This window comes from Athalia rosae, chromosome 3 (genome assembly GCF_917208135.1).
Source record: "Athalia rosae chromosome 3, iyAthRosa1.1, whole genome shotgun sequence".
In the NCBI taxonomy this organism is placed as follows: Eukaryota; Metazoa; Arthropoda; class Insecta; order Hymenoptera; family Athaliidae; genus Athalia; species Athalia rosae.
In genome coordinates, this window is record NC_064028.1 from 4,946,709 (window position 1) to 4,971,038 (window position 24,330).

Below are 24,330 nucleotides of genomic sequence, written 5' to 3' on the forward strand. Positions count from 1 at the left end.
CGTACTTGTATAAGATCACAATGATTTATTCATAGCATTACTTTAAAAAAATTAGGTAATAAAATTTTTTAACATTTGTTATAACAACATGATGCATTACGCTAGAATAAAATACCCTGGGCGATTGTTTTCGAGATATGTAATACCAGACAACCAAGTTATTTTATTTACAGTATAAAACTGAATGATCAAAATTTTTTCTCTAATGTAGAGTATTTGATAAATTCGTAATCTGCCTCTTATACCTCTTTAACTGCAGGAAATCTTCCAGTCTAGAGTACTGAATGTACTGTTTATTTTTATTGGTCACATGATTTGGCTTGGATTGTGGAGAAAGAGAGAAAAATAATGATTCAACACTCATTGAATGATGCTTGATCAATCATGTTCGGAATCTTCCGTATCCTCCTCACCTGAACTATCAAGGCGACATAGTTCATGAAGTTGATCCATTAGAATACCATTTTCATATACAGTCAATGCAATGTGTTCTTGTTCTTTGCAAACATTTTTCCATACTTTAGCAGTCTCCTCATTTGGTGTGCTGGATTTTTCTATGGTGCTTAATTGACCAGAAAGCCTTTCTAAAGAACGTGTTAAGTTTTCATGGGCAACTCTGCTCTCTAAAGAAAGCCTATCTGAGAATAACTCTAAGGTATGCTCATAGTTCTCAACGTCTTTGTTCAAGATTCGAGTTTGCAAAAAGACCGTTTGTGCTATTTTGTACCAGTCAGCAAAACATTCTGCACGCTGTGTCATAGACGGAATGCACTCAGTTTCTAATAGTGCCTTCAATCTGCGACCAGTTTCTGTTACCTGCAAATATTATAAGTTAGTTAGCTTCACTTTACTGATCTATTGTAGATGACACGTGAACTATGATCATTTAATCATGGTTACCTTTATCCTCTCTAAAACATGGAACTGCTCATCGTTATAAGTTAGATTACGTGTTGCTCTGTCCCGTAATAAATGTTGCCAGCCATCTCGCAATCGATCTACTAGAGTCGCAGCTCTGAAGCTCGCTTTGCTGAGCCAAGGACACCGAAGTCCACGAGTATTGCTTTCCCATTCAGCTCGTAGATTGCTTTCCTTGACATACCTATTTAAATAATCACAAAAATTATTAAAATTGTTTGAAGTAAGCTAGATTTTGAACCAATGCATACCTGTAATGTAGTTGTGTGATTGCAGGTGTAAGTCCGCTGAGAAATTCATTGCTTTTACAGCCTAATTCATTAGCCCAATTCTTGGACTCAATGGTTGAGGGAATACTAAACTTCTTGATTATTTGTTGCCCTAAGGCCTCTCCTCTTTGGATAGCTATCACAGTATCTTCTACAGCTTTAGTTATTTCTTTCGATCTTTGAGATTTGTCTAAAAGCTTAGTTAATTCAGAAGAAACAAGTCCCATAAACGCCTCCACAGCGTCACGGAATAACCTGCTGCAATTTGCTAGCTTGTCTATCCTTCTTTTACAAACATGGCCCACAGAGCATGCCACCTTAGCCTGGCTAGCATCATTTTCCACTGAAACTAAGTTGGCAAAGACAGGAAATTTAGGAAGTTCTAAATCTACTGGAAGAGCAACATTGTTATTTTCTCTAGCGAATAGCATCAATGGTTTTTCTTCCGTAGTTACAGGATACCCTTTGCCTGGTGTAGACTCCTTGATCAAGTTCAGAAGGAGAATTTCACCGAGCAGCAATATTTGTGAAAATGGAGCTACTTCAGTCTGTTCTTGAATATGGGTTTGGAGAGCAATAAGTTTTTCTTCAGGATGAAGGAACACCTTAATCAAGCTCGCTGTGTGGACATTGAATATGTGCACTGGTTTTCGGCAAAGTGTGTTAGTTACTTCAGTAAAAAATTTGTCGAAGCTCCATATTCTTTGAGAATCCACTTCAAGCAACCCAGCTAATAAAGGAGTTACAATCTTTTTAAGTCCCATGCTCAATTGGCAATTCTGAGGCAATTCTCTACTCCATTCAATAGGTCCATTCTCTGACGTCTGTGTACCCGCAATAACTCCTGATGCCTTCTTAGTAGTGATATAGAACATTGTTTCCTTGTTTCTCCTGCCCCCAAAAGGCCGAAATGGTAAATTTCCAGTTGCTACGTGGTATAGAGTAACTCCAATTGACCACAGGTCTACAGTGGCTCCAAACATCTTACCGACAGGCTTTCTTAGGACAGCTCGCTCATACATATCCGGGTGTAAGTATTCCTCAGTTCCATAAAGTGACACAAACTGCTGATCTTCTTGTAATTCTCTAGCAGCCCCAAAGTCTGTCAATTTATAAATAGTACTACCGTCATCTGATATAAATTTCATGATATTCCCAGGTTTCAAATCTCTGTGCACCAAGTTATTGTCTCTGAGATGCTTCATGCCAGCTGATAAGTGTTCCAGAACTAGTAAAAATTCACTTTCTGCTAAGCCATAGGTGTTTTCTGGATCATCTAATATGTTGAATAAACTACCACCTGTACACAATTCCATAACAATTACTTTTCCTCGTCCATCCTGCTCTTCTTCTATAGCGAGGAGTTTAACAATGTTCTCGTGTTTGACTTTCTTGAGAACTTCAAATTCACGCATCTGAACGTCTTGTGGGCGCATGTGGCTCAACTGATTGAATGTTTTAACTGCTACTGGTTCTCCATTATTTTTATTAACTCCTTGGAACACTGCACCGGTAGCACCTTTGCCAAGAACACTCGTTGTACACCAAACATAATTCAGGGAACCACGTAGGAAGGACATTGCAGAAGTTTGAAAATTTATTTACACTGTTATTAATTGATTAGTCACTGAAGTGAAGTAGTTTGGAATATCCAAAGTATTAATTCATTTTAGGCTTCATTGAACATGTCAAACGTTGTCTAGCAGTGTTATGGATTCTGACATGAGTACTAAAAGTATATGAAGGACTTTACTTTAATACATTTGTAGGAAAGTTGAAAAAAATCAGCCGTGTTGTGACATGGTTTTGACAGCATGAATAAATGACATATTTGTTGGTGGGGGTTCGAAATGAGCCTGTTCAATGACGTAGCTATCTGGACAAAATAAATAAAAATACCGTGAACTTTTCACTCATCCGGGGTTTCCGGAGCACTTGGTGGTAGGAGACTGCGAAAGTAACACTATTGGTTAAAAAATTGTTATGTGGCGCCACTGTGGCAGAATGGATACTGCTTTCTATTTTGCAAGATGAAAATTTGTGTAATCATTACGTTACCAACAAACTTCAAGCGACAGCTTACGATCAAACGAAATGACTTTTTGAGAATGCTTTTGGAGAATTTCCCGTTTTCGGTTAGTCCATTATTTCAGTATTATAATATCTAATAATCTACGTGCTAATTACTATCTTCATAATCAAAGATTGTTTAATTTTGGTAGTTGACAAATAGGTATTAGTTATCGTTGGCACCCCTACAATATGTTTATCTTTAGAAATAGAGATATGAATGGTTAATATAATATTGGAATTCAGTACAATTGTATATTCAAATAGACATCTTTTACAATTTATTTCCAATATTAGTCATATAAGTTGGGACAGTGTATCCAATTTATTTGTCATTGGATAAACATATTATCTGCTCTATAAGTTGTATAAATATCAATATGTTTTGCCACATTTTAATCGCTTAGATTTACCTAGATATGCTCTTCTCTTTTTACATATAAAGGAAACAACGTTTTGAGAAACAATCCGAATAACTGCTGCAAGAAGTGATGAAAATTTCAAATGATTCCAGTTTAGTAGATATATTATAACACCTATGAATATTATTTATTTCCATCTGTCTTGTACCCCTAAGGTCACACAGCAGAAAGTGCCAACATTGAATATTGATAGACATATGTACATGTAAATGTGTGAAAATATTACAGAGATAATTTTTGGAAACATTATTTCAGAGTTCGACAATAAAAAAATTATATGTTGCAAGATAGTTGAAATAACATTTCCCTATTGTCAAAAATTGCAGAACATGAATGCTTTTCATTTGTTTGATTACAGGCTTGATTATTTATAACTGAACAAAATTTGCAAGTATTGTCAGCAACAACCAGAGCATTAATATTGCATCATCCGATCTATTCAATGGTCATAAGTCCTCATTAGAACAGTAATGAGTGTGTTGTCAATGATTTTCTACCGGAGATTATTTGGATTTAAATATTGGAAGATATTTGACATCTCTTTAGGCGTGCCAAAAGTTTGTGTTGAACAGGATTAATTGATTCACAACTTGAGGATTCTAACTTGCAAAAAGACTAATTCAAACTTTGCACCAACTGAGAGCACCCATAATGACGTCAACGACGTCTTCGATATTAACAGCAGATAGCGCAATGTCCACAAATGAAATTATGTCAACTCCTGCAATAGACTATGCCAGTATCCGAGGAAAGGTATTTTAACAATTGTCAAATCAAATAATTCATACCAAATACTTTGGTTTCCTTTTAACAGCTTGCTAATTATCGACATTCTTAATGTAGGATGTGCTGGTGAGTCCATCCGAGGATCAATATGAATTATTACTCAGACGACTACGTGAGAGAATTCAGGATGGTGGAAGTGAGACCATATTTGATATTGGTGTTGGAGAAGGTAACATTCTGGAGTTCCATTTTCTTCACACTTTAATTTAGGTCCCTTATTTCTGAAAATCATCGGTTTTAATTGAAAATTGATTACTTGAATAGATGGCTCAGAGGATGGGCTAAAAGAGGATGAATACGATGCGTCTGTAGCTACTCTTCAGTCTTTGGCAGCCACTTTGGAAGCCGACTGTGTTCTACTAAGACAGAGGAAGGTGGATTCAGGACTCACAGGACAATACTTGGTCAGACAGCGCCTAGATCAACAAGATTTTCTTGAAATAAGGTACCGAAATACGATGTATTAACCATTACCTATATCAACCTTATTCTCTGATATACATGGTGTTTTATTTTTCAATACTTCATAAATATTTTTAAATATTTTTAAATGCTAAAAATATGGCAAACAGAAGCAGGCGTAATCCATTACTAAGATAATAAACTAGTCAACTTGTACGAAAATATTTACCAATTCTCTGTTGTTGACACCCACAGAGTTGCTGTTGTTGGAAACGTAGATGCTGGAAAGTCCACCCTTTTGGGGGTGTTAACTCATGGTGAATTAGATAATGGACGAGGCTTGGCCAGGCAGAAACTATTCCGCCATAAACATGAAGCTGAGACAGGAAGAACAAGTTCGGTCGGCAATGATATTCTCGGATTTGATAGCATTGGTGAGTCATTTGAATTTCTTACCTATTCCAGCATTGATGATTCAATTTTATTTGTAGGTAATGTTGTGAACAAACCTGAACATGGCTCCCTGGACTGGGTTAAAATTTGTGAGAAGTCGTCTAAAGTAATTACATTTATTGACCTTGCTGGACATGAACGTTATCTAAAAACTACAGTATTTGGGATGACTGGACATGCACCTGATTTCGGTAAGTGTATACAGTTTAAAAATTCCACCACCATAGGTGGTTGTTACCATATCTTGGTACCGGGGTATTTGATCAGATCGAATATCTTTCAAGTTTTTCAATCAGCTGAACAAACGAGTTTGATGATCGTTAAACTGAATAAACAGGTCTGCTCGATGTTACTAAAAACGAAAAACAAAACCAATTTGATCCAGACTTAGGAATGAAAATTGAATGGCAGCCTAATAATACTTTCCACAGGTATGCTGATGGTTGGAGCCAATGCAGGTATCGTTGGAATGACCAAGGAACATTTGGGTCTGGCCTTAGCTCTATCTGTCCCAGTATTCGTAGTGGTGACAAAAATTGATATGTGCCCTCCAAATGTACTACAGGATAATTTACGACTACTGGTTCGAATCTTAAAATCCCCAGGTTGTAGAAAAGTGCCAGTTATGGTCAAAAGTCAGGATGATGTCGTGATCAGTGCTACTAATTTCGTGTCTGAAAGGTATGATTCAATTATCTGCACAGTGGTTAGTCTAACTTTATGAAATTCGGATTTTCAAGGAGCTATTTTTCTTATTCTCAACAGACTATGCCCTATTTTCCAAGTATCGAATGTCAATGGTGAAAATCTACATCTTCTCAAGATGTTTTTGAATCTATTAACTGCTCGTATAACCAGTCATGACGATGAGCCAGCAGAATTTCAAATAGATGACACATATTCGGTTCCCGTAAGCATTATGTGCTCTACATAATCATGGGCAGTCCATCAATAAAGATTCTTTAACAAGCTGTTATTCTTCAATTTTCAGGGTGTGGGGACAGTAGTTTCAGGGACGACACTCAAAGGTGTGATTAAACTAAATGATACTCTGTTGCTAGGACCAGATCCATTGGGTCATTTTTTACCAATAGCTGTGAAAAGTATTCACAGGAAAAGAATGCCTGTCCGCGAAGTACGAGGGGGGCAAACAGCGAGTTTTGCTCTAAAAAAAATTAAAAGGTCCCAAATTCGCAAGGGGATGGTCATGGTTTCACCTACACTAAATCCACAGGCTTGTTGGGAATTTGAGGGTGAAATTTTGGTATTACATCATCCTACAACCATCAGCTCAAGATATCAAGCTATGGGTATGCCTTACGTATTTTGTCAATTGTCTCTCTTTATATGAGAGTTATGTAATATAAAAATTTAATTATAAATAACCGGGCGTTTATAACTATTATAGTGCATTGCGGAAGCATAAGACAAACAGCCTCAATCTTGACAATGTCGCAAGACTGTCTCCGAACAGGAGATAAGGCTTTGGTACACTTTAGATTCATCAAGCATCCAGAATATATAAAGCCAGGGCAACGAATGGTTTTCAGAGAGGGACGTACTAAGGCTGTAGGCAATGTTCTGAGACTGGTTCCCCACTCTGGGCCAGCTGGTTCGCAGACTATGAGAGGCAATAAACCTAATAAAGTGCAACAAAGTCGTCAGAACGGATCCTCAGCTATGCCTCTTACTCAAGTATGCTGAGTTCAGAGGACCATTGATTGAAGACAGCAAACACCTCGATTATATTTTTATCATTGGCAATGAATTTGCAGATGCTGGACGTAGCAGACCCTAACTCTCCTTTTGAAGTAACATCTGATAAGCGTGAAAATATGCCACAAAGATCGGGAATAAGTTCCAGCGGAAAAAAGGGACGCGGAAGAAGAGGGGGAAGAGGGCGACCTCATAACGGGTCAAGTGGCATCGTACAACCTTTATCTGAGCAAAACCCTCCAGCCAAAGTTTAAAGCAAAATTTATGTACAAACTATACATATTTCACTAGCAATATTACCCTGCGATGTACTAGACGGATAATCGCACATTTCTTTCTTCTTTTAACACCAGTGCTGCATGGGTATCATAACACTTAAGCTTATATTTCTACGTTTTGCAATTATAAATATCGAAAGTTTTTAGATTATCAATCATTTTTCAGTTCGTACAAGGGTCGTGCACAAATTAGCAATTTACCGTAATTCCTGGGCATGATTAATAAAATACCACTTGAGTTCAAATGGTCGAAAGTTCGAGTAACTGATGTAACGAAATCTTGACTTTTGTGCAGAAAATTTAACGACCTACAGAGAAAGGTTATAATTTACACTAGCAGCACTGGTTGAAAATTTTATTTCTAGGAGGGATGTTGTTGAAATTTAAAATTTTATACTAGATATCCATATATTATGTTGGATTTTAAAATTGATTGTGACCATCAAAAAACAAAAGAAAAAAAGAGTTTGTATGAATTATCTGAAGAAATTTACGTATCATAATTCGAATTGACTGTTTTCTCCAGCAATCAATGACAAGGTGATCCTGAACTTCCCTGATTTATTTTTATTGTACGAATTTTACAATAACAATATTGAGCTTATTAATTACTGACCATGCTTTATAGCCATGCCTTCGCGTGTTAAATGTCTGAAAGCTATTTTATTTTCTGAAGCTGGAAGCAGAGAATAAAACAAATTTATAGCAATGCGCTTCAGTTTATTTCACTGTCCGAAATGGTTTTCAATTTTCATTCCAGTATTTGTAAGCAATAATTTTTAATCTATTATCCAATAGCCCTGATATAACTTGTACAATTTTACAAATTGTGAGATAGATTACACACGTTATTATATATAGTCCTGAGATTTTTTTTCACAATAATAGAAGTTTGGTCATTGATGGAAAACGCGACCTAGGCATAATCTAAAAGTAAATAGTAATTTCCTACAAGTAAAAGATATAATTAGTACTGCATACGTTATCCACATTCATTTCATAATATATTTTTCAACAATTTTAATAGGTAAAATATTAAAGTTTAGTACTTGTCAAATAATTTGGTTCGACTGATATTCATTTTAGTATTATAGGAACTCATGTTTTCTCGAAATTATGATCAGTTGCCGACAACTAGCAGGAAATATGGGTCTGATTACTAAAATTAATCTTTAGGAAAATATTTCTTGCTAACCAAAACCATGGGGGAAAAAACTATCCCACTCCAGATATTTTCGTTACACAATTTTGGTATGCTATCTGTGATTACTGATAAAAAATAATATATTATGTAGAAGCGTGCTGTATGGTGTTACTAACTACGATATAATCTTTTTTCCCAAAAATCAATTTGTAAGGTACGTATTTTCATGTACAGTAGAACTGTATTGATCTTAATGTATGAAATCACTATTTTTTCTGTCCAAGTTATTTTTTTCGATAAAAATAAACGTGTATAACATAAGGTAATTGTATATTCAATATGAATCCTACATGAATAATTTCGGATGCTATCAAATAAATGTGAAAACCAGGCATAATATTTAAAAGATACCACGTATTGCATACTTCCTATTCCTAATCTAGAGTCTCTGAAGACTTTAGATTGCCTAACAAAAGACTTGGAAACCAAAAATATCTACACCTATAGAAATCAAATTTTTATGCATGATATTTATGTTTGAATACTTGTGAAATGGAAACTTTGTCAAATTTACATTAATTCATAAATTATTATGTATGACTGTAGGGACACGTTTGCTGTTTTCTATTCCGTATACGAACGTGGGATGCATGTAGGCAAAGTGCAAGAAAATTAAAAATAGCAAATGGCTTATGAATAACGTCGAACAAACTAAAAGTCTAGCAGCTGGCTTAGGTATAGTGACTATTAAAATGACGCACATCCTAAGAGCACTCAATCCTCCAAAAAGAAATAGACAAAGAAAGAAAAAAGCATTACTTTCTTCCTGGTAGATCAAAAGACTCAAACCTAAAGTGAGGACATGAGAATACAAAGTGTATCCCAATAATCCAGCCAGGTCCCAAAAAAGTATCGCTGCACGAGCGAGTTTGCATAATATAAATCCTATACAAAGATTCAGAATAACGTATAGAAGTACTGAATTCACAGGAGCTATAAATGTATTTGTAGCTGTAGGATCTTTGATGGCATATCCATAATGAAGAAGTGCGATCAAAAATAAAATTGCTATGAGAGGTCCTACAAGATCTACGTCACTCTTCCTAAATCTCTCAGAGCAAGGAGGACCAAGGGATGCTAAAATTCGTCTTCCAATTTCTAGGGGCTTAACTTTCATGTAACGATTGATGAATGGAATACGACTATCAAATTTAACATACTCTTTGGAGCTTATGGGTAACGATATGAACGCTGATCCTTCATTTGCCATTATGAAATTTAGGATTATAAACTTGATTTGCTAAAAGTGAAAATCAAATAATTATGGCGCAGAGAATATTAGTGAATAAAAATACTCACAATGAATTAAACCGCATAACAAATCTAATCCAAACAACTGATTCTGCTACATAAGAATATCTAGTATTATTTAAACTTTTTCTTTTTCAACTCTTCCTTAGCATCTGTAATTTCTTCTTTAAGATTAGATGCAAAACGCCCCAACAAATTTTTCCATTGCTTTCCTAATTCTGTCGGACTGGTTGGTACACCACTTATGGAGGATCGATTAATGAGATAAACCACAAATTGAGCAGCTCGTCGAATAGGTTTTGAATCTGCCAATTTGTTCACTACTTGTTCGTTGTTGGCTAAGTATCGCATAAGAAAACGGAGAACCATACTGAATGATTAGGTACAACTGAAATTGCCTATACTTTTGGTATATCGAATGTACACATGTTACGATATTTGAGCAACAGTTCACGTTTTAATCTTAGCTGCCTACGAAGTGTTTCTAACTTCTGTAACTGCTCCTCCTTGCTATACTCTATTCCAGGTAATCTCTTTATCTGAAATTGTTTAATATTTTGAATGATAAATTCTTGCATTTCATGGCAAAGCAGCATTAAAATTTATATATTTACCTGTGACCTTGCGGAGTCCAATTTTTTCTGTAAATCCAGAATCTTGTGACTCGTGTCCTGAGATTCCTTTGCTTTTTGCGTATTATCGTGAGGATCTTTTTCTACGCTAAGGAAAGTACGTAAATCTATCATTCAAATTACAGTGAATGGGGAATATGATCAAAGTTTGGAAAATTGTTGCGTTACATAATAGGTCTGATATGAAAATATTTTTAGAATCACTTTTCACTTTTGATAACAAAAAAAGCGTACTATTGTTTCGGCAGAATGAACCTACAATTAAACGTTATTTATGGGAGTTGTATACTATGGAAAGATTATTTATATTGCGCTCGTAGTTTTTTAGACGCAATACTTACGAGTCGCAGATAAACGTTGAAACGTATCAGGTAATCCGGCGTGCAACGCCCAGTAACTACTAATGAATTAGCGAGAGAAATAATTTTTCCAACTAGTAATTTTTAACATTAGCTAGTGTAGTAAAAGATTCTGCTAGTCCCCATTCTGTGGTAAAAGTAATCAGAATGAAATAAACATCGTTGACTAACCTCCGAATTATTTCATGAATAAGCGGAAGAATCTCTATATCAAGATCGTCAACTGTGAACTGACTTCTCACAGGCGCTTCCTCCGCTATCTCAACAACTTCCATCATAATTTCACCACCGCTGCTTCTATCGGCATCTTCCGCCTTTTCAACGCTAATTTTTACCTCTTTTTCGTTCAGTTTAACGGAATATTATTAATCTTTCTATGGATATTTATTTGAACGTATTTTTTGCACAAATTTTTCTGTTATCACAAAGGATTATAGCCGATAAACAATAATCGACACATTCAAAGAAATATCTTCAAACACCACTCTGACAGCTGATATTGCTTTGCTAATAATTGGCTAATTGGAGCGTTTGAGATTTTACCACTATGAAGATCAGACTGCAATAGAACTACAAATCCCATATTCTTTGCTACTCTTTGCTACAAACGATGCTACAAAGTCCCGGGACGCCCTCTTACTGACTAGTTGTAGCACTATCTTTGCCCTTACCTCAATCGAGCCCTTACCAAGTGTGAAAAACAAGTGAAGATTGTTGGTCTATGGTCATTTATATACCGGATGTCAAAGCACAGAAGCTCAGTATCGCTATTGCCCTGCTGCGCACATCCTTTCCGGTTTTCTCGTTTGGCTTGTCAAGAGTCGGAGGTATGGCAGAGTGACTTTGTTTAATATCTGTTGCAATCAGAGGCAATCATATGTCGCGTTAAATTATCAATTCCACGATACGAAATTCATTTCATTCTAAATTGATTAGTTAGAATAGTTCTGTTAATTACTAATTAAATCTTTTGACATTTTCAGTCCAAAATGGGGCGCCGACCTGCGAGATGGTGAGTGAATGTCATGCTGTTTCTTGTAGATTTTGTAAACCACTGAAACTTGTTTAATCAACTTTGTTTTAAATCTGTTGCGTTTGCGTCATCTGCTTGTCTTATTCGTCTAGTCATCTATTTTTCATTACTTCCACTCAGTTTTCAACAGTGGTACCATTCCATTGCAGATGTACTTGAACAGTACAGAAATTGTAGAATCTGATGCCTGATATAAACATCATATAACCTAGTAAGCGATAATGGTCTGGAGTTTCATTGTATGTGGCAATCATTTATCAAGTCACCATTCTTTGTCATATGACAGTATACACAATGTGATATTGCATCACTATTTCAATCACAGCGCCATTTATGAATTATACTTGCGTGTCATTGTAATTACAACAGCTGGATTTTATTTAATTGTGTACATTTTTTAACTTACAGTTATCGCTACTGCAAAAACAAACCATACCCCAAATCTCGTTTCTGTCGGGGTGTTCCTGATCCAAAGATTCGTATTTTTGACTTGGGAAAGAAGAAGGCATGTGTGGAGGATTTTCCTTTATGTGTCCACTTGGTTTCCGACGAGTATGAACAGCTTAGCTCTGAAGCCCTTGAGGCAGGTCGTATTTGCTGCAACAAATATATGGTGAAGAACGCCGGTAAAGATCAATTCCACATCCGAATGCGTCTTCACCCATTCCACGTCATCCGCATTAACAAAATGTTGTCATGTGCTGGAGCTGATAGGTGAGAGAACTTCCTCCTTCTAGAAATATATTTCTAATGATTAAACTGAATCATCAAAGCATAAATTGAATAACACTTGATTGAATGACGACGATTAGTTCAGTTGATAATGTTACATTCTGGGTAATTTTTCCATTTATTAGGCTTCAAACTGGGATGAGAGGAGCCTTTGGCAAACCTCAAGGTACTGTTGCTCGTGTTCGCATTGGTCAGCCAATCATGAGTGTGCGCTCTTCCGATCGTCATAAGGCTGCAGTTATTGAAGCTTTGCGTCGTGCCAAGTTCAAGTTCCCTGGTCGCCAGAAGATCTATGTATCCAAGAAATGGGGTTTCACCAAATACGAACGGGCTGAATATGAAGAATTAAAGGTATCTGGCCGTCTCGCCCAAGACGGTTGCAACGTCAAGTATCTGCCTGAGCACGGCCCTCTCGACGCATGGAAGAAGTTCAGAGAAAGCTTAGCTAACGCTTAATTTGTGGCCGGATTTTTTTGTGAATCAAGTCGTAATAAATGTTACGCAGACTCATTCTATGGTTTTTATTTTGTTACTTCAACAGTCCCTTACTTGAAAATAGCAAAAGGATTATTACTGGATCGATTGAGCAAAAGCTTGAAGACTCATGTTTGTCAACTTATGATATTTGGTTAGAAAACTCATGTTTGTCAACGCATGATATCCGGTTAGGCTATCATTCGTATGAAACAAAAAAACAGGTTTATTGATTTCAAGATATTTATTTTGAAAATCATTAAAATGAGATATTCTGTAAAACTTATTGAAAATTATAATATCATTCAACCACAAACGGGAGAGACATATGTCTTACAATTACATGGTTGATTTGTTGAGATTATGTACAGATAAAAGGCTAATATAAAATATTCAGAATTGAAAATGGAATTATAGACATTCCATTAGTTGGGAATGTAAGCCCCAACTATTTATAATACTATTTATCCACCTGCTTCAAGCTGTCCAAGTTCTGTTAACAAAAATAAGTCCCTTCGAAAACGCTTGAGGGATAAATAATAACTTTAAAAACCTTCGCCCAATATTAACTCAGGATAAAACATAGGGTGTCACTGACTATTATTTTATTGTTGAGCAATGAATCCAAGAAGAAATAATAAAAACCTAATGTCCGCTTTTTTCATTAGAACGGTCTGGGATCTTTGTACTTCCATTTTCCACTTGCAATTCATCATCAATATCCAAATCGTCTATAGGCTCTATATTGTGAATTGGATGAAGATGAGCGTCCAGTGCTTCTGTACTTGTAGCAGCATCCAATAAAGGAGACAGTTTCTCTGCTTCGCTATCATCATCTTGGCCCTGAAAATGTCCAGTCTAATTTACACACTTTCACATTGTCACCACATTCGGGCATACAGTAATTCTACAGCAAAGCCAAAATCTTCTTGAAAACATTTTATTTTACCTCGTCAATGGTTGTTGATTGCTTTTCATTAACAAGTCTCAAGGTATCTCGCGTGCGTAGGGCAGTTTTGTCACGTGGACGACCAACTACTTTTGCTCGCGTCGCGGGTGTTAGGCTGCGAAGATCTTTTTGAGAGCCCGAATTTTCATCCCTTGCAAGTAGAACAGACATTCGGAACTCGGGTGTTGCACAAGGCATACCACTAGTTCTTGGTGACTTCTCTGATTCTTTTGGAGACGCGTGTTTGGAAACGGGTGTGCGCTCAGCTGATCTAGAAAAATGTCCTGGTTCTACCATCCTATGATCTATACAATTTAACCCTTTCTAAAATTACACGTTGGATTTCTTTATGTACAAATCTCAGCTGCGATTTTATTCTATCTCTTGATTTTATCAATATTTCGAAAATCTTTTACACATCAGTCACCAAGAAAAAGTGATGAAATGAGATTAATATGTTAATAAGTTACGTAATTGTAGGATTAGTTTTTATATTGTTGCATTAGTGCTTGAGTTAAAATAATTCAACGATGCAATTGAATTGAAGGGTTAAATGCGATAGATACAGAAGGCCTGTGATTTGATGATCGAGAGTGAAGAGTGGTACACAATTTGCAATTTCAAATTCAAGGATATCATGGCATCAAGGGATGATTTTTCATCTGCCTTCACTTACATACCGATTCAAAATTTCAGCAGCCTGAATGGCACTAGCTGTATCGGCGTCAGGAGTGTCCAAGGATTCCATTGGAAGAACTGTTGCTCTCGGTGTGTAAGGACCATTTAAAGCCTCTATAAGCGAAACAGCTTCATATCCTGATGGTATATTTTCACAACTTCCCTAGAAATTAACGAGAGGAGTAGGTTTCATGGATTGTTTTTTAGAGAGAGGGAAGTAGTATTCCAAATCACTGCCTGATTTGGGATAATTTTTCATCGCGAGTTTAAGTAATTAAAACTTTCAAGAAATTCAGACTATGTCAATCAATACCTCGGCTAGCGGGGGATTTGACAGTATTACCCCAGTAGCTTTTTGTAGAGCCTTAATTTGTAACAAAGCCCTGAATGGGGCACGACATATTGGGCAATTGTTAGCTTGATATCGTAGCGAGTCCGCACATCCATTGCACAGGCACAAATGTCTGCATGGTAGAATCAGTGTGTCACGTACGTCACACATACATATCACACACTCCGAGCCACTGTCTTCGGTATCCTCATCGCTGCCTTGTTGCTATTTGATAGAAAAGAATGAAATCAAAGATCCAAGTTTACTATCATTCTGGTGTAAAAAACTTCGTTTATAATGATTATAAAGTCTATACCATGATTTTTGTTTCATCAAACATACCTTAGCATTTTCACTGTTTTTATTTTCGATCCCATAAATCTCTTGTAAGAGATAACACAGCCCATCCACAAAGAGTTTCTGTTTCAGGGCTTTCAACACATAGGATCCATCAGAATGTTTTTCTATCACTGCAATGGTAGTATGAGATTGTTTTGGTTCCTCAGCCCCCTCCTCAGCAACACAGTGAATTGCCATTGAGATCAGCTGGAAATAATTACAATGCAAACGAACCTGTGTTGTCAAATGCATATTAAATTTCTATATATTGTCAAAATAAACGTGTGAAGTAATCACCTCTCTATCAGGATTGTACAACAAATCTTCTTCGTTGTACAATGTTGGATCAAAGATGTGAGAAGACTGGCTGAACTGTTGATTCGCTCCTTTCTTGTAATGATACGTTTCAGAATTCATAGAAGGATCTCGTGGTATGTACCTAAATAATTACAAATAACATTAGGAGTCAGTTATTCAAAAACTCCATATCAATAAAGGATACTTACACAACTCCATTTGCAGTAACATCCTCTGTACAGAAATAATAAATAGTGATAGCACATCTGACATCACAGTCAAATGTGAATTCTATGTTAAATTTCGATGGCTTATAATCAGCATCCCCGTCCCCATAATGTTTGCTGTTATGATGTGAGGAAGTTGAAGTTTGATCTATAGCACGTATTAGTCGCAGTGATTCCTTCCTAATATTAATCAGACTTTTGAGTGTTTTTGTTGGGTCATTTGCTTGAGGTGGAGGATATGGAAACTGAAACGATATGAATGTATCGTAATAACATAATTTTTGTCAAACAAATTTTTGGTGCAAATCTACGGTCTTCCTAACTTACCGGAGTTGGTCGACTTCCTAGAAAATTTAAATCTGCGTTCTCTCCAAAAAGATATGCTTCTGGCTGAGGTGTGTCAAATCTTTCACCACCCATTATAAAATGACTGCCAAAGTAGCTGCCTGTAAAGAAAATTGCCAAAGACATCCATAGTACATGAAAGCAATAGCTTTTTTACCTACATGTCCATAAATATATAAGTATCCATTCTTTAGCTAAGCAGAATTACAAAGGAGAAATGTAATAGTCATGTTTCAGGGTCAACATCATTCTCTAGCTCTGTAGCTCTGGGAGAAGACATTTATGTCAAACAGAAAATAGATTTTAGAATGAAATGTATCCTAATATTTACAGCACACTATACTCATGTGTGCAATAAATTATCGGATTAAGAAAGATGAAGCAACTTAATTTAGTAAATACAATATATCACCTGAACGTGGTGGATATTTGTAGGCATGGTTTGACACTATGTCGACTTCTTCAACACCAGCATTTTGCCTGCTAGTTAATGAACCCATTTTCACTTATTTGGATCAGCAGGCCCAGTGGGTCATCAAAGAAAAATCCGTTGCTGCGAACAAATGTACAATTTGCACTAGTTTTGACAATGACAACTAAACAGTCAACAACGAGATATCTAATCAGCTGGTTGCGATGATCATTGATTATAAAACTCGGCAGTTTATAACATCACTACTCTATTACCTGCTACCAGTGATATATATATGTTTACTGAGAATTCAACTAACAATTTAGAATGTTCTGTCGAGTTCATTTATCTATTCTTGTTGTTGACCCATGGATGGACCGAACCACAGGGTCGCGGGGAAGCGTAGTAACCAAAATGTGATCTCGATCTTCCGTAGTGAATCCGCCCCCTGTGTAGCAAAATTGTTTTTATTCCGTCATTTATAAATGCGATTTTATCTTTATTTCTATCACTGCCTAGATAACGTTCATATTCTGCTAGCCACAAACAAAGGCAATTCAATCAATCCACTGATCGATAGACCTCTATGTTCAGACATTTGTTGAGTCATCAGTGACAGTTTCTGTTATGTGTAATGGTTATGTTGTGGTTAAATAAATCAACAACAGGATTATTATTGTCCTCACTGACCACTCGGTCCTTCCTGTATAATTTTCCTTGTAATTAGTGATTTATGACATTTACCTTGTGCAGCCTCGGTGATAGTTCAATCTAAATGGTTTGTATTTATCATTATGATGATTATTTTTCATATGTATATGTCCTTGACAAAGATGACATTCGCTAAAATAAATCATGAGCTCTGCTATGCGGAGCGCGCAATTGTCATATTCAGAATAATTTTATAATAATTTACAGTATATTCATTATTGCCACCATGTCAGAGATCAGAATCTATTGCCCTATAAAACTTTTGCTTTTTTTCAACGATCATGTATATTTGTCTGTTAACTTGATAATTATGTACTAAGTCCACTTTCTCCTCACTGAACTACACTCGAACTTTTATTTTAGTCCTGGAGCATATGTGCAAGAGCCGATTTCTTTCATGTTTTAGTAACCATCATTTTATAGGCTCTTCGTATGATGTCAGCAATAGTACCAGGGGTACATAATCTGTCAGAAGTAACTCCAGAATATGATCATGCAGCAGACAGGAAAAAATTACAAGAGGACTTGTTAGCTGCTGCTAAAAAATGCCATCTTCGATATGGCGGCAAAGCAGAATTAGCTACCGATTCTGATGCATGTGTCACTCAACTCTGTTGTATGTTCGAGCTGATTTTTAATCATGGATTACGTGCCAATAAAGTTGATAAATTGAATTCTGCATTGAGGTAAATATCTCTTTTCATATTTAGGTACAATAGCAGCACATTAACTTTTTTTTTTCAGACATGTTTCTGATTTAGTTTCTGGTGGCTTGTATAAATCTGGTTCAAGTTCAGAAGCCACATTCTGGCCATGCATAAAGGAACAATTGACTTGGCATGAACAAGAACGCTTCAGTGTGTTAAGGAAAGTTCGAACTGATTTAGGACGTGGTCGAGCCTGGCTTAGAGCTGCACTGAATGAAAGATCCTTGGAGAGGCATTTGCAAACTGTTATTGATCCCAATACTTTGTCACCTCTGTACGAAGAATGGGCATTTCTACTTGACCAGGAGAGGTCCTCTGTCCTACCCAATGTGGCTGCTGGTAAGATTTAACTTATACATGTTTTGAAGAATCGAGATAGTCAGTTGATAAACAATTACTCACAATATCGCATCGTCTGTAGAAAAATTTTCTACATAGTAGCTAAATCATTAACAATGAATGACTTTTGTTAACTGAATCTAGGTCTAGGAACTATTTTGTTTGCAATAAAAATAGACAACGAAGCCCTTGATGATCGATCTAGAGAAGGACAACTTTCTGGTTGCAGTGTGACACAATCTGAACCAATCATTCCCACAGTTCTTCCAGGTACGCGTAGTTGGAATTGTTTGCCACATTTTGAAATAACTAGCTGGCAAATAAGATAATGTTAGTTATTAACTGCCACAGATTCTTCAAAAATCGATCACGAGAAGCGTAAGAAGAAAGTTCCCACTCACATAGTATCATTTGATGACGATGATGATGACGTTAACAGTGTGAGTCAAATTGCGTCATTGAATGTGTCCGTCAGTGCACCACCGACGTGTCTCAATTCACCAACCATGGCAACTGTCAAGGACCATGCTTTAGAGACTCAGCCAGATTCTGATGGTTCTACTGTCGACCAGAATGCTACTAAGTCCGAATGGCAAAGGTTAGATATTTTTTGATACATATAATATGAAACAGAAATTCCAGCCTAGATAGTTATACTATTTCTCAACCCCATATTAGCGAGCCTATAGAAGAGGAGCGAGTACTGACTCCGTTAACTGATGTTGGAAGCATGGGAGGACTCGTTCCGGTCTCACCTATTGAGCAGCCAAATCTCGATGAATTGCTCGCCACACCTCCAAGCTATTCCGATGTGGGTGGCACTAATCATCTAGTCATTGAACCATGAATTATCCTACTATACCATTGCATCTTTTTATCTTTTTTCATAGGATGCACATGAGATAACAGAGGCTGCAGTCGAAGCCGTCGAACCACTTAATGGCTTGGAGATACATAAAGATGTAGATAGCTTAGACATTGAAAGTTTACGTGTTCGGATCATGGCTTTTGCCGAACTACTTGAACAAGCTAAAGAGGATGCCGTCTGCAGTAGATTGCAGCTCGCTCGATTCCAGAGACAACATCAGGATCAAGCTGAAAGGCATGATTTACAGTTGCAAGCATTGCATAGGTGGTTATTGTTATATAATTATACTCTTTCTTTATGCTGACTCAAAATTAAACTTACTCAAATGTTCATGTCCATTATGAATAGGGAAAATCAATTGCTGAGACAACAGTTGCGGAAGTACGTTACAGCAGTACAAATGCTCCGACGAGATTCAGACTCCACTACTGTATCAGAAGAAGATCATTCGTTAGATTATCACCACGAGGCACAGCAATATCAAGATAAACTAGTTCAAGTGGCTGAAATGCACGCCGAACTAATGGAGTTCAATGCAAGACTCACTATGCAATTAACAAACAGGTAATTTGTTCTAGACGCTTTCGCGTCAAAGAAGATTGAATTATTCATCCCATTTAATTTATATCTACTTTTTGATACTCGTACAGGGATAGGTTGGTCAAGCTTCTCCAGGCAGAGTTGGAATGTCTGCGAGGACCACTTAGCGAAGACGGTTTACCTAGTGAACCACCGTGCCTCATACATATATGGGTTCCATCGGCTTTTCTGACTGGGCAATCATCGGATATTCATCATGTTTATCAGGTACGTAGCAATCATGGATTTTTGATGTTAGTGTTGTTCACTGGAACGCGAATATTGATCTGAAACACTTTTTATTACAGATTTATGTGCGTATCAGAGACACTGAATGGAATATCTACAGACGGTATGCTCAGTTTTACACGCTCCATAAAGAGCTAAAGAAACATGACGCTATCGTTACAACTTTTGAATTCCCTCCGAAAAAGACAATAGGAAATAAGGTGAATATTGGTTCTCACTTGAGAGTTAACTGATATGCTAAGCATTCAAATTAATTGACAGGATGCCAAGTTTGTGGAAGAGCGGCGTCAAAGGCTACAGCAATGGTTGAGAAGAGTTGTCGGCCGATTAGCTCAATGTTCCCCAGCATTTGCAGCCAGACCAAGCAGGCAAACTCTTGTATCGTTGATGCCTTTTTTTGGGTGAGCTACTTTAAAAGACGTCTATCGAGTTTTAATAAACTTCGTATAGTAGTGCATACGTGCGTGATACGACGTTTATTTTTTAAACTAATTGTATTCAAGTATCCAAATCATATGTATGTAAATTGTACCAATTAAGTACAGTTAGGTATGATGTCCGCTATAATTAGTATACATATACACGTTAACATTAACATTGATTCGCTCTTGAAAAAAAAAATATTTTGACCGTTACTTGCAATTATATTTGCATATTTGACTTATCGAAATTTACGAAGAAATGGTCACAAATGTTTGAAAACCATATTTACATATGGTCCCTATGACTATGAAGAATGTAAATTAGCTTTTTCACTGTTTCACAGTGATCTACCTAACCACGACGATTCAAGAAAAAAAGGAAATTCAACGAGAAACACGTTTTCATCTTCACCTCAGTATACAGGACTATAGTCAAGAAGTTTACCTAGCTAATTTGTACATACATATATATATATATATATACTCATATACCTTATACATTTACAGAATGGATGGTTCAAAGTCATATCTGTTACTGTACGTATTAAAAAAAATGAGTAAAAGCTGGTCTTTTATACAAAGTTGAAATCAACGATACTTCTAATAGTTTTATGAAGAAAGTATGCAATAGAAATGAATCTGCTATATGCTTCATCTCACATTCAGATGAAAATCTAGGGAAGCAAGGCGTCGCAACATTTGTGAAAAAAATGAATTTCAGCTAAATTCCAAATTTTAAGGGGTTGAAAAACAAGTTTTTTTGTTACTTTTGAATCATTTTCATATATTTTGACCGAACATAAAATGGTATTGCTATCATTTGACACAATGCTATTCCATTGAAATTCTAATTCTCGAATTTAAGCGAGCAATGACGAAGATCTTAGACCGTAACTCACGATGACAGTTAATAATTTAGGGGTGAAACGATGAAAATGGTAGGATTGTAGGATCAAAGTAGATGACGATGTAGCGAGACACAAATAACGGGGTCTTGAAGAGAAAGACAAAAATAAAAAGAATAAACAACATTGCTTGAAATTGTTGACAGATCGAAAATTGGCATGACATTGGTCAATTTTCATTCAATTGATTTTTTTAATTTTTTTTTGTTGTGTTTATTTTCTTTTCTTTATGTAAGGCGACTTAACAGTAATATAAAAAGGTACACTTTTTCATTTATACTTTATGATAAAAATAAAAGTGCATATTGTTATTATTATTGGAACAAGTACATACATCGTTATGCTGATAAATAATAATAAAACTAATTGTATATAAGAACCATACATTAACATGTTGCGCAGAAAGGTCTCACTATGGAGAGGTAAGGTCAAACGTTGCTTCTGAGATCAAAGTTACTACATATTCGTTACCTGCAAAATTATATCAAAATGAGTTTTGTGACCAGTGAATCTATCCTTTCACGTATTGTCCATCATAGATACGTTCCACAAGTAGGTAAATGAAGCAATGAGAGAAATTATTGTTAATGTTATAAGTAAATGAATCAAACTAATCTCACCTTTCCATATTGAGATTGAAGGTTGCGTAGAATATAATACCAATGTATATTATCATTATAACTAATATTATTACTATTAATTATTATTAATTATTATTATTTATAACTATTGAATAGAAAAAAAGTTTTTCTTTAAGGCTATGAACTATGTTGCATCACGATTTTTGCGTCGGTATATGAAAGTTTGTTGGGCACGTTTAATGGTGTTGTAATATATTTTTGTTAATTTCTTCAACGGTGGCGCCTAGTTAAACTTAAATTATCATGTCTAAAGAAACGAGTAAAAAGAAAGATAAAACTATAGTACAGGTATGCATTATTTTTATCATCATAATATGCCAAATTTAGAAAAAAATTATTAAAAAAATTCATAATAGAAAATAATAATAGATAATAGATGAAGGCTTCATTGGAAAGTGAGGAATACGAAAGAGTATTTTTTATTAGGTATGGCGGGCTTATACTTGATATACATAGGTATACATATACTTGCATGAATCCATCCGCTGCATGTAGGTATATGTATGTATGTAATTGGGAATATAGATATAAAGACAAATTAGAAACCTATTTCTGCTATATAAAAGAGGAAGTTATAAAATACCCGCAGATCTACTTATAATACATGGTACAGAATGTAAAAATTAGTTATTTTCGTTTTAAATACTGTATGTTATCAATATTATACCTATGCATTACTTTCTCCTCAAAGGGTTTCTTTGTTTTATTTTTTCTTAATTTTGCTTGTTTTTCTCATTTATTGATTACATGTTAAGTTTTTTCCCTAACTGGTGACATTTTCTCTGCCTACATTGAATGAAATTTAGTGGCTAAGCTGTCTCAAGTCTATCTTCACTTTCCATAAATTGCAGGTACTTCAAATAAACTGGTCAATTAAAAATCTAGTAATTTACTATCTGTATCAAAGCCGTTGTACAATACTGCTAGAAATTTATGTTTCTGTGATTCATCGTATGATATCAAGCAGCATGCGCGGAGGGATTTACGCAAACTATTATGACACGTAAATACAACAAAGAGGTATGAAAAAGATCAATCGATTTGAAAACATTATTAAGGTAAAGATCTGTCCTCAGTGTAATATTTTGCTATGCAAGAAAAACTGTATTTGATTCATTTATACTATCTTGAATGAAATTTGGAAAACTGTTCCACCAAAATTAACTTAATAGTATTTATTAGATGTTATGATTAATAAATGCAAATGTATAAACTATTCTTAGAAATGAAAATCTAATCTTGGCTGCCTTGACACAACTTAGTCCCTATTGTGTTGTTAACATATGCAATCGTGTCATTTGCTCGATATATAATTTATATCTGGCTCAGAAAGTCCTCGTATGTAACAATGCTCATACTTCTTTCCTTTACGCATCTACAATAAAGTCATGGTGACAAGAACAACATGTATGCTAGGTAGTTTAACAGACATTGATCTGTAAGTTTTAACACTATCAGGCACAGGGGTACCTTTTCATAAACTTAAATTTAAGATATTACAGTCACTGTTAATAATAGACGATTCTGAAATATGGTTAAGGGTTATAAAAAAAGTAATAATAATAATAATAATTAATCGTCTTAAATTTTTTTACAGTAAAAAACAAATGATTAAAATATAACTACGGTTTAAAAACGCGTTTCAATATCATCGTAATGTTTTTACGAGTGATAATTTGTACTGTAAGCTAACTTAGTTGGCTTTGGCTATTAAACTTTGAATGTTCATATATAAAATATTTAGTCAGCCAAACGTGGAGTCAAGATCTAATTCTTTACTAGAACTTTATATAAAGAAAATTACACAAGTAAGGAAAAAAATTAGGATTATTCTTCTGTCTTTTTTAATGATAACAAACATTTTTTGTGGTCTCATATCAATGCAAAGTTCAATAACAAAGATTAACGAACATCTTTGCGTTCCAATTGGAAAATAATTACATCATTCAACTCAATCCTGCAGCCAACGTAAAGCTTAGTGTTAGTTTTCTGAAAAGAAATGACTCCAGATCTGAATATAGGGATTGATAATACTGCTGTTGTAACATCCAGAACATGTTTGATGTTTTTTATTGCAGCACCTGTTGTTTCATGATTTAACAAATGTCTGATCGTGATGGCCAGTATTCTGAATAAGTATTAATTACTGTTTATCTCTACATTCCGATCTGGAGATATACACTCCTTATAATATTCTTTAAATTATTATATAGCGTACTTACTAATTCATTCAACTGACTAATTTTGATTTAGCCCTAGGACGGACTAGAATAGGAGAAGTACAGACACGTAGCAGGGTCCTTTTGTGTGACGAACAGTTTTGATAGCATAC

General features: G+C 35.5%; 8 protein-coding genes across 13 annotated transcripts; 3 read left to right on the forward strand and 5 right to left on the reverse strand.

Moving 5' to 3' along the window:
• Nucleotides 1–2: 2 nt before the first annotated feature.
• Nucleotides 3–3,107, reverse strand: LOC105691661 (inhibitor of nuclear factor kappa-B kinase subunit epsilon). Its single transcript, XM_012410296.3, has 3 exons — nucleotides 1,170–3,107; nucleotides 901–1,102; nucleotides 3–816 (listed from the first exon to the last, which is right to left on the reverse strand). Exons 1-3 carry the CDS (start codon nucleotides 2,765–2,767, stop codon nucleotides 379–381), a joined length of 2,238 nt encoding a protein of 745 aa, XP_012265719.1. The 5' UTR covers nucleotides 2,768–3,107; the 3' UTR covers nucleotides 3–378.
• Nucleotides 3,108–3,175: 68 nt separating this feature from the next.
• On the forward strand, nucleotides 3,176–8,326 carry LOC105691664 (GTP-binding protein 1). The gene is made up of 11 exons (XM_012410300.3): nucleotides 3,176–3,322; nucleotides 4,038–4,432; nucleotides 4,523–4,634; nucleotides 4,730–4,910; nucleotides 5,123–5,301; nucleotides 5,359–5,511; nucleotides 5,752–6,001; nucleotides 6,086–6,230; nucleotides 6,312–6,630; nucleotides 6,729–7,015; nucleotides 7,096–8,326. Exons 2-11 carry the CDS (start codon nucleotides 4,331–4,333, stop codon nucleotides 7,288–7,290), a joined length of 1,923 nt encoding a protein of 640 aa, XP_012265723.2. The 5' UTR covers nucleotides 3,176–3,322; nucleotides 4,038–4,330; the 3' UTR covers nucleotides 7,291–8,326.
• Nucleotides 8,014–9,879, reverse strand: LOC112694834 (protein YIPF3-like). The gene has a single exon (XM_025746189.2). The coding sequence runs from the start codon at nucleotides 9,726–9,728 to the stop codon at nucleotides 9,039–9,041; it is 690 nt and encodes a 229-aa protein (XP_025601974.1). The 5' UTR covers nucleotides 9,729–9,879; the 3' UTR covers nucleotides 8,014–9,038.
• Nucleotide 9,880: 1 nt separating this feature from the next.
• Nucleotides 9,881–10,138, reverse strand: LOC112694835 (protein NCBP2AS2 homolog). Its single transcript, XM_025746190.2, has one exon. The coding sequence runs from the start codon at nucleotides 10,136–10,138 to the stop codon at nucleotides 9,884–9,886; it is 255 nt and encodes an 84-aa protein (XP_025601975.1). The 3' UTR covers nucleotides 9,881–9,883.
• A 9-nt stretch (nucleotides 10,139–10,147) lies between these two features.
• LOC105691669 (mediator of RNA polymerase II transcription subunit 9) lies at nucleotides 10,148–11,340 on the reverse strand. Its single transcript, XM_012410309.4, has 3 exons — nucleotides 10,932–11,340; nucleotides 10,384–10,489; nucleotides 10,148–10,308 (listed from the first exon to the last, which is right to left on the reverse strand). The coding sequence occupies exons 1-3, from the start codon at nucleotides 11,036–11,038 to the stop codon at nucleotides 10,168–10,170; spliced, it is 354 nt and encodes a 117-aa protein (XP_012265732.1). The 5' UTR covers nucleotides 11,039–11,340; the 3' UTR covers nucleotides 10,148–10,167.
• A 117-nt stretch (nucleotides 11,341–11,457) lies between these two features.
• Nucleotides 11,458–13,035, forward strand: LOC105691668 (60S ribosomal protein L10). The gene is made up of 4 exons (XM_012410308.3): nucleotides 11,458–11,587; nucleotides 11,744–11,772; nucleotides 12,202–12,507; nucleotides 12,651–13,035. Exons 1-4 carry the CDS (start codon nucleotides 11,501–11,503, stop codon nucleotides 12,979–12,981), a joined length of 753 nt encoding a protein of 250 aa, XP_012265731.2. The 5' UTR covers nucleotides 11,458–11,500; the 3' UTR covers nucleotides 12,982–13,035.
• Nucleotides 13,036–13,228: 193 nt separating this feature from the next.
• Nucleotides 13,229–17,340, reverse strand: LOC105691665 (E3 ubiquitin ligase RNF157). Of its 5 annotated transcripts, XM_020855644.2 has the most exons (11): nucleotides 17,322–17,337; nucleotides 16,897–17,025; nucleotides 16,578–16,718; nucleotides 16,148–16,266; nucleotides 15,803–16,065; nucleotides 15,594–15,735; nucleotides 15,300–15,503; nucleotides 14,940–15,182; nucleotides 14,629–14,789; nucleotides 13,949–14,219; nucleotides 13,229–13,842 (listed from the first exon to the last, which is right to left on the reverse strand). In XM_020855644.2, the coding sequence occupies exons 3-11, from the start codon at nucleotides 16,663–16,665 to the stop codon at nucleotides 13,645–13,647; spliced, it is 1,689 nt and encodes a 562-aa protein (XP_020711303.1). In that variant the 5' UTR covers nucleotides 16,666–16,718; nucleotides 16,897–17,025; nucleotides 17,322–17,337; the 3' UTR covers nucleotides 13,229–13,644. The 5 variants fall into 5 exon arrangements, with proteins under 5 accessions (XP_020711303.1, XP_020711304.1, XP_012265726.1 ...); XM_020855645.2 differs by lacking the exon at nucleotides 16,897–17,025 and having other exon boundaries at nucleotides 17,322–17,340; XM_012410303.3 differs by lacking the exons at nucleotides 16,897–17,025; nucleotides 17,322–17,337 and having other exon boundaries at nucleotides 14,970–15,182; nucleotides 16,578–16,838.
• LOC105691663 (sorting nexin-29) lies at nucleotides 17,214–23,214 on the forward strand. Of its 2 annotated transcripts, none has more exons than XM_012410299.3 (12): nucleotides 17,214–17,355; nucleotides 17,695–17,974; nucleotides 18,033–18,334; nucleotides 18,479–18,604; nucleotides 18,686–18,932; nucleotides 19,013–19,145; nucleotides 19,225–19,466; nucleotides 19,551–19,766; nucleotides 19,853–20,009; nucleotides 20,090–20,230; nucleotides 20,292–20,431; nucleotides 20,797–23,214. In XM_012410299.3, exons 2-12 carry the CDS (start codon nucleotides 17,721–17,723, stop codon nucleotides 20,882–20,884), a joined length of 2,046 nt encoding a protein of 681 aa, XP_012265722.2. In that variant the 5' UTR covers nucleotides 17,214–17,355; nucleotides 17,695–17,720; the 3' UTR covers nucleotides 20,885–23,214. The 2 variants fall into 2 exon arrangements, with proteins under 2 accessions (XP_012265722.2, XP_012265721.2); XM_012410298.3 differs by having other exon boundaries at nucleotides 17,712–17,974.
• The last annotated feature ends 1,116 nt before the right edge of the window (nucleotides 23,215–24,330 follow it).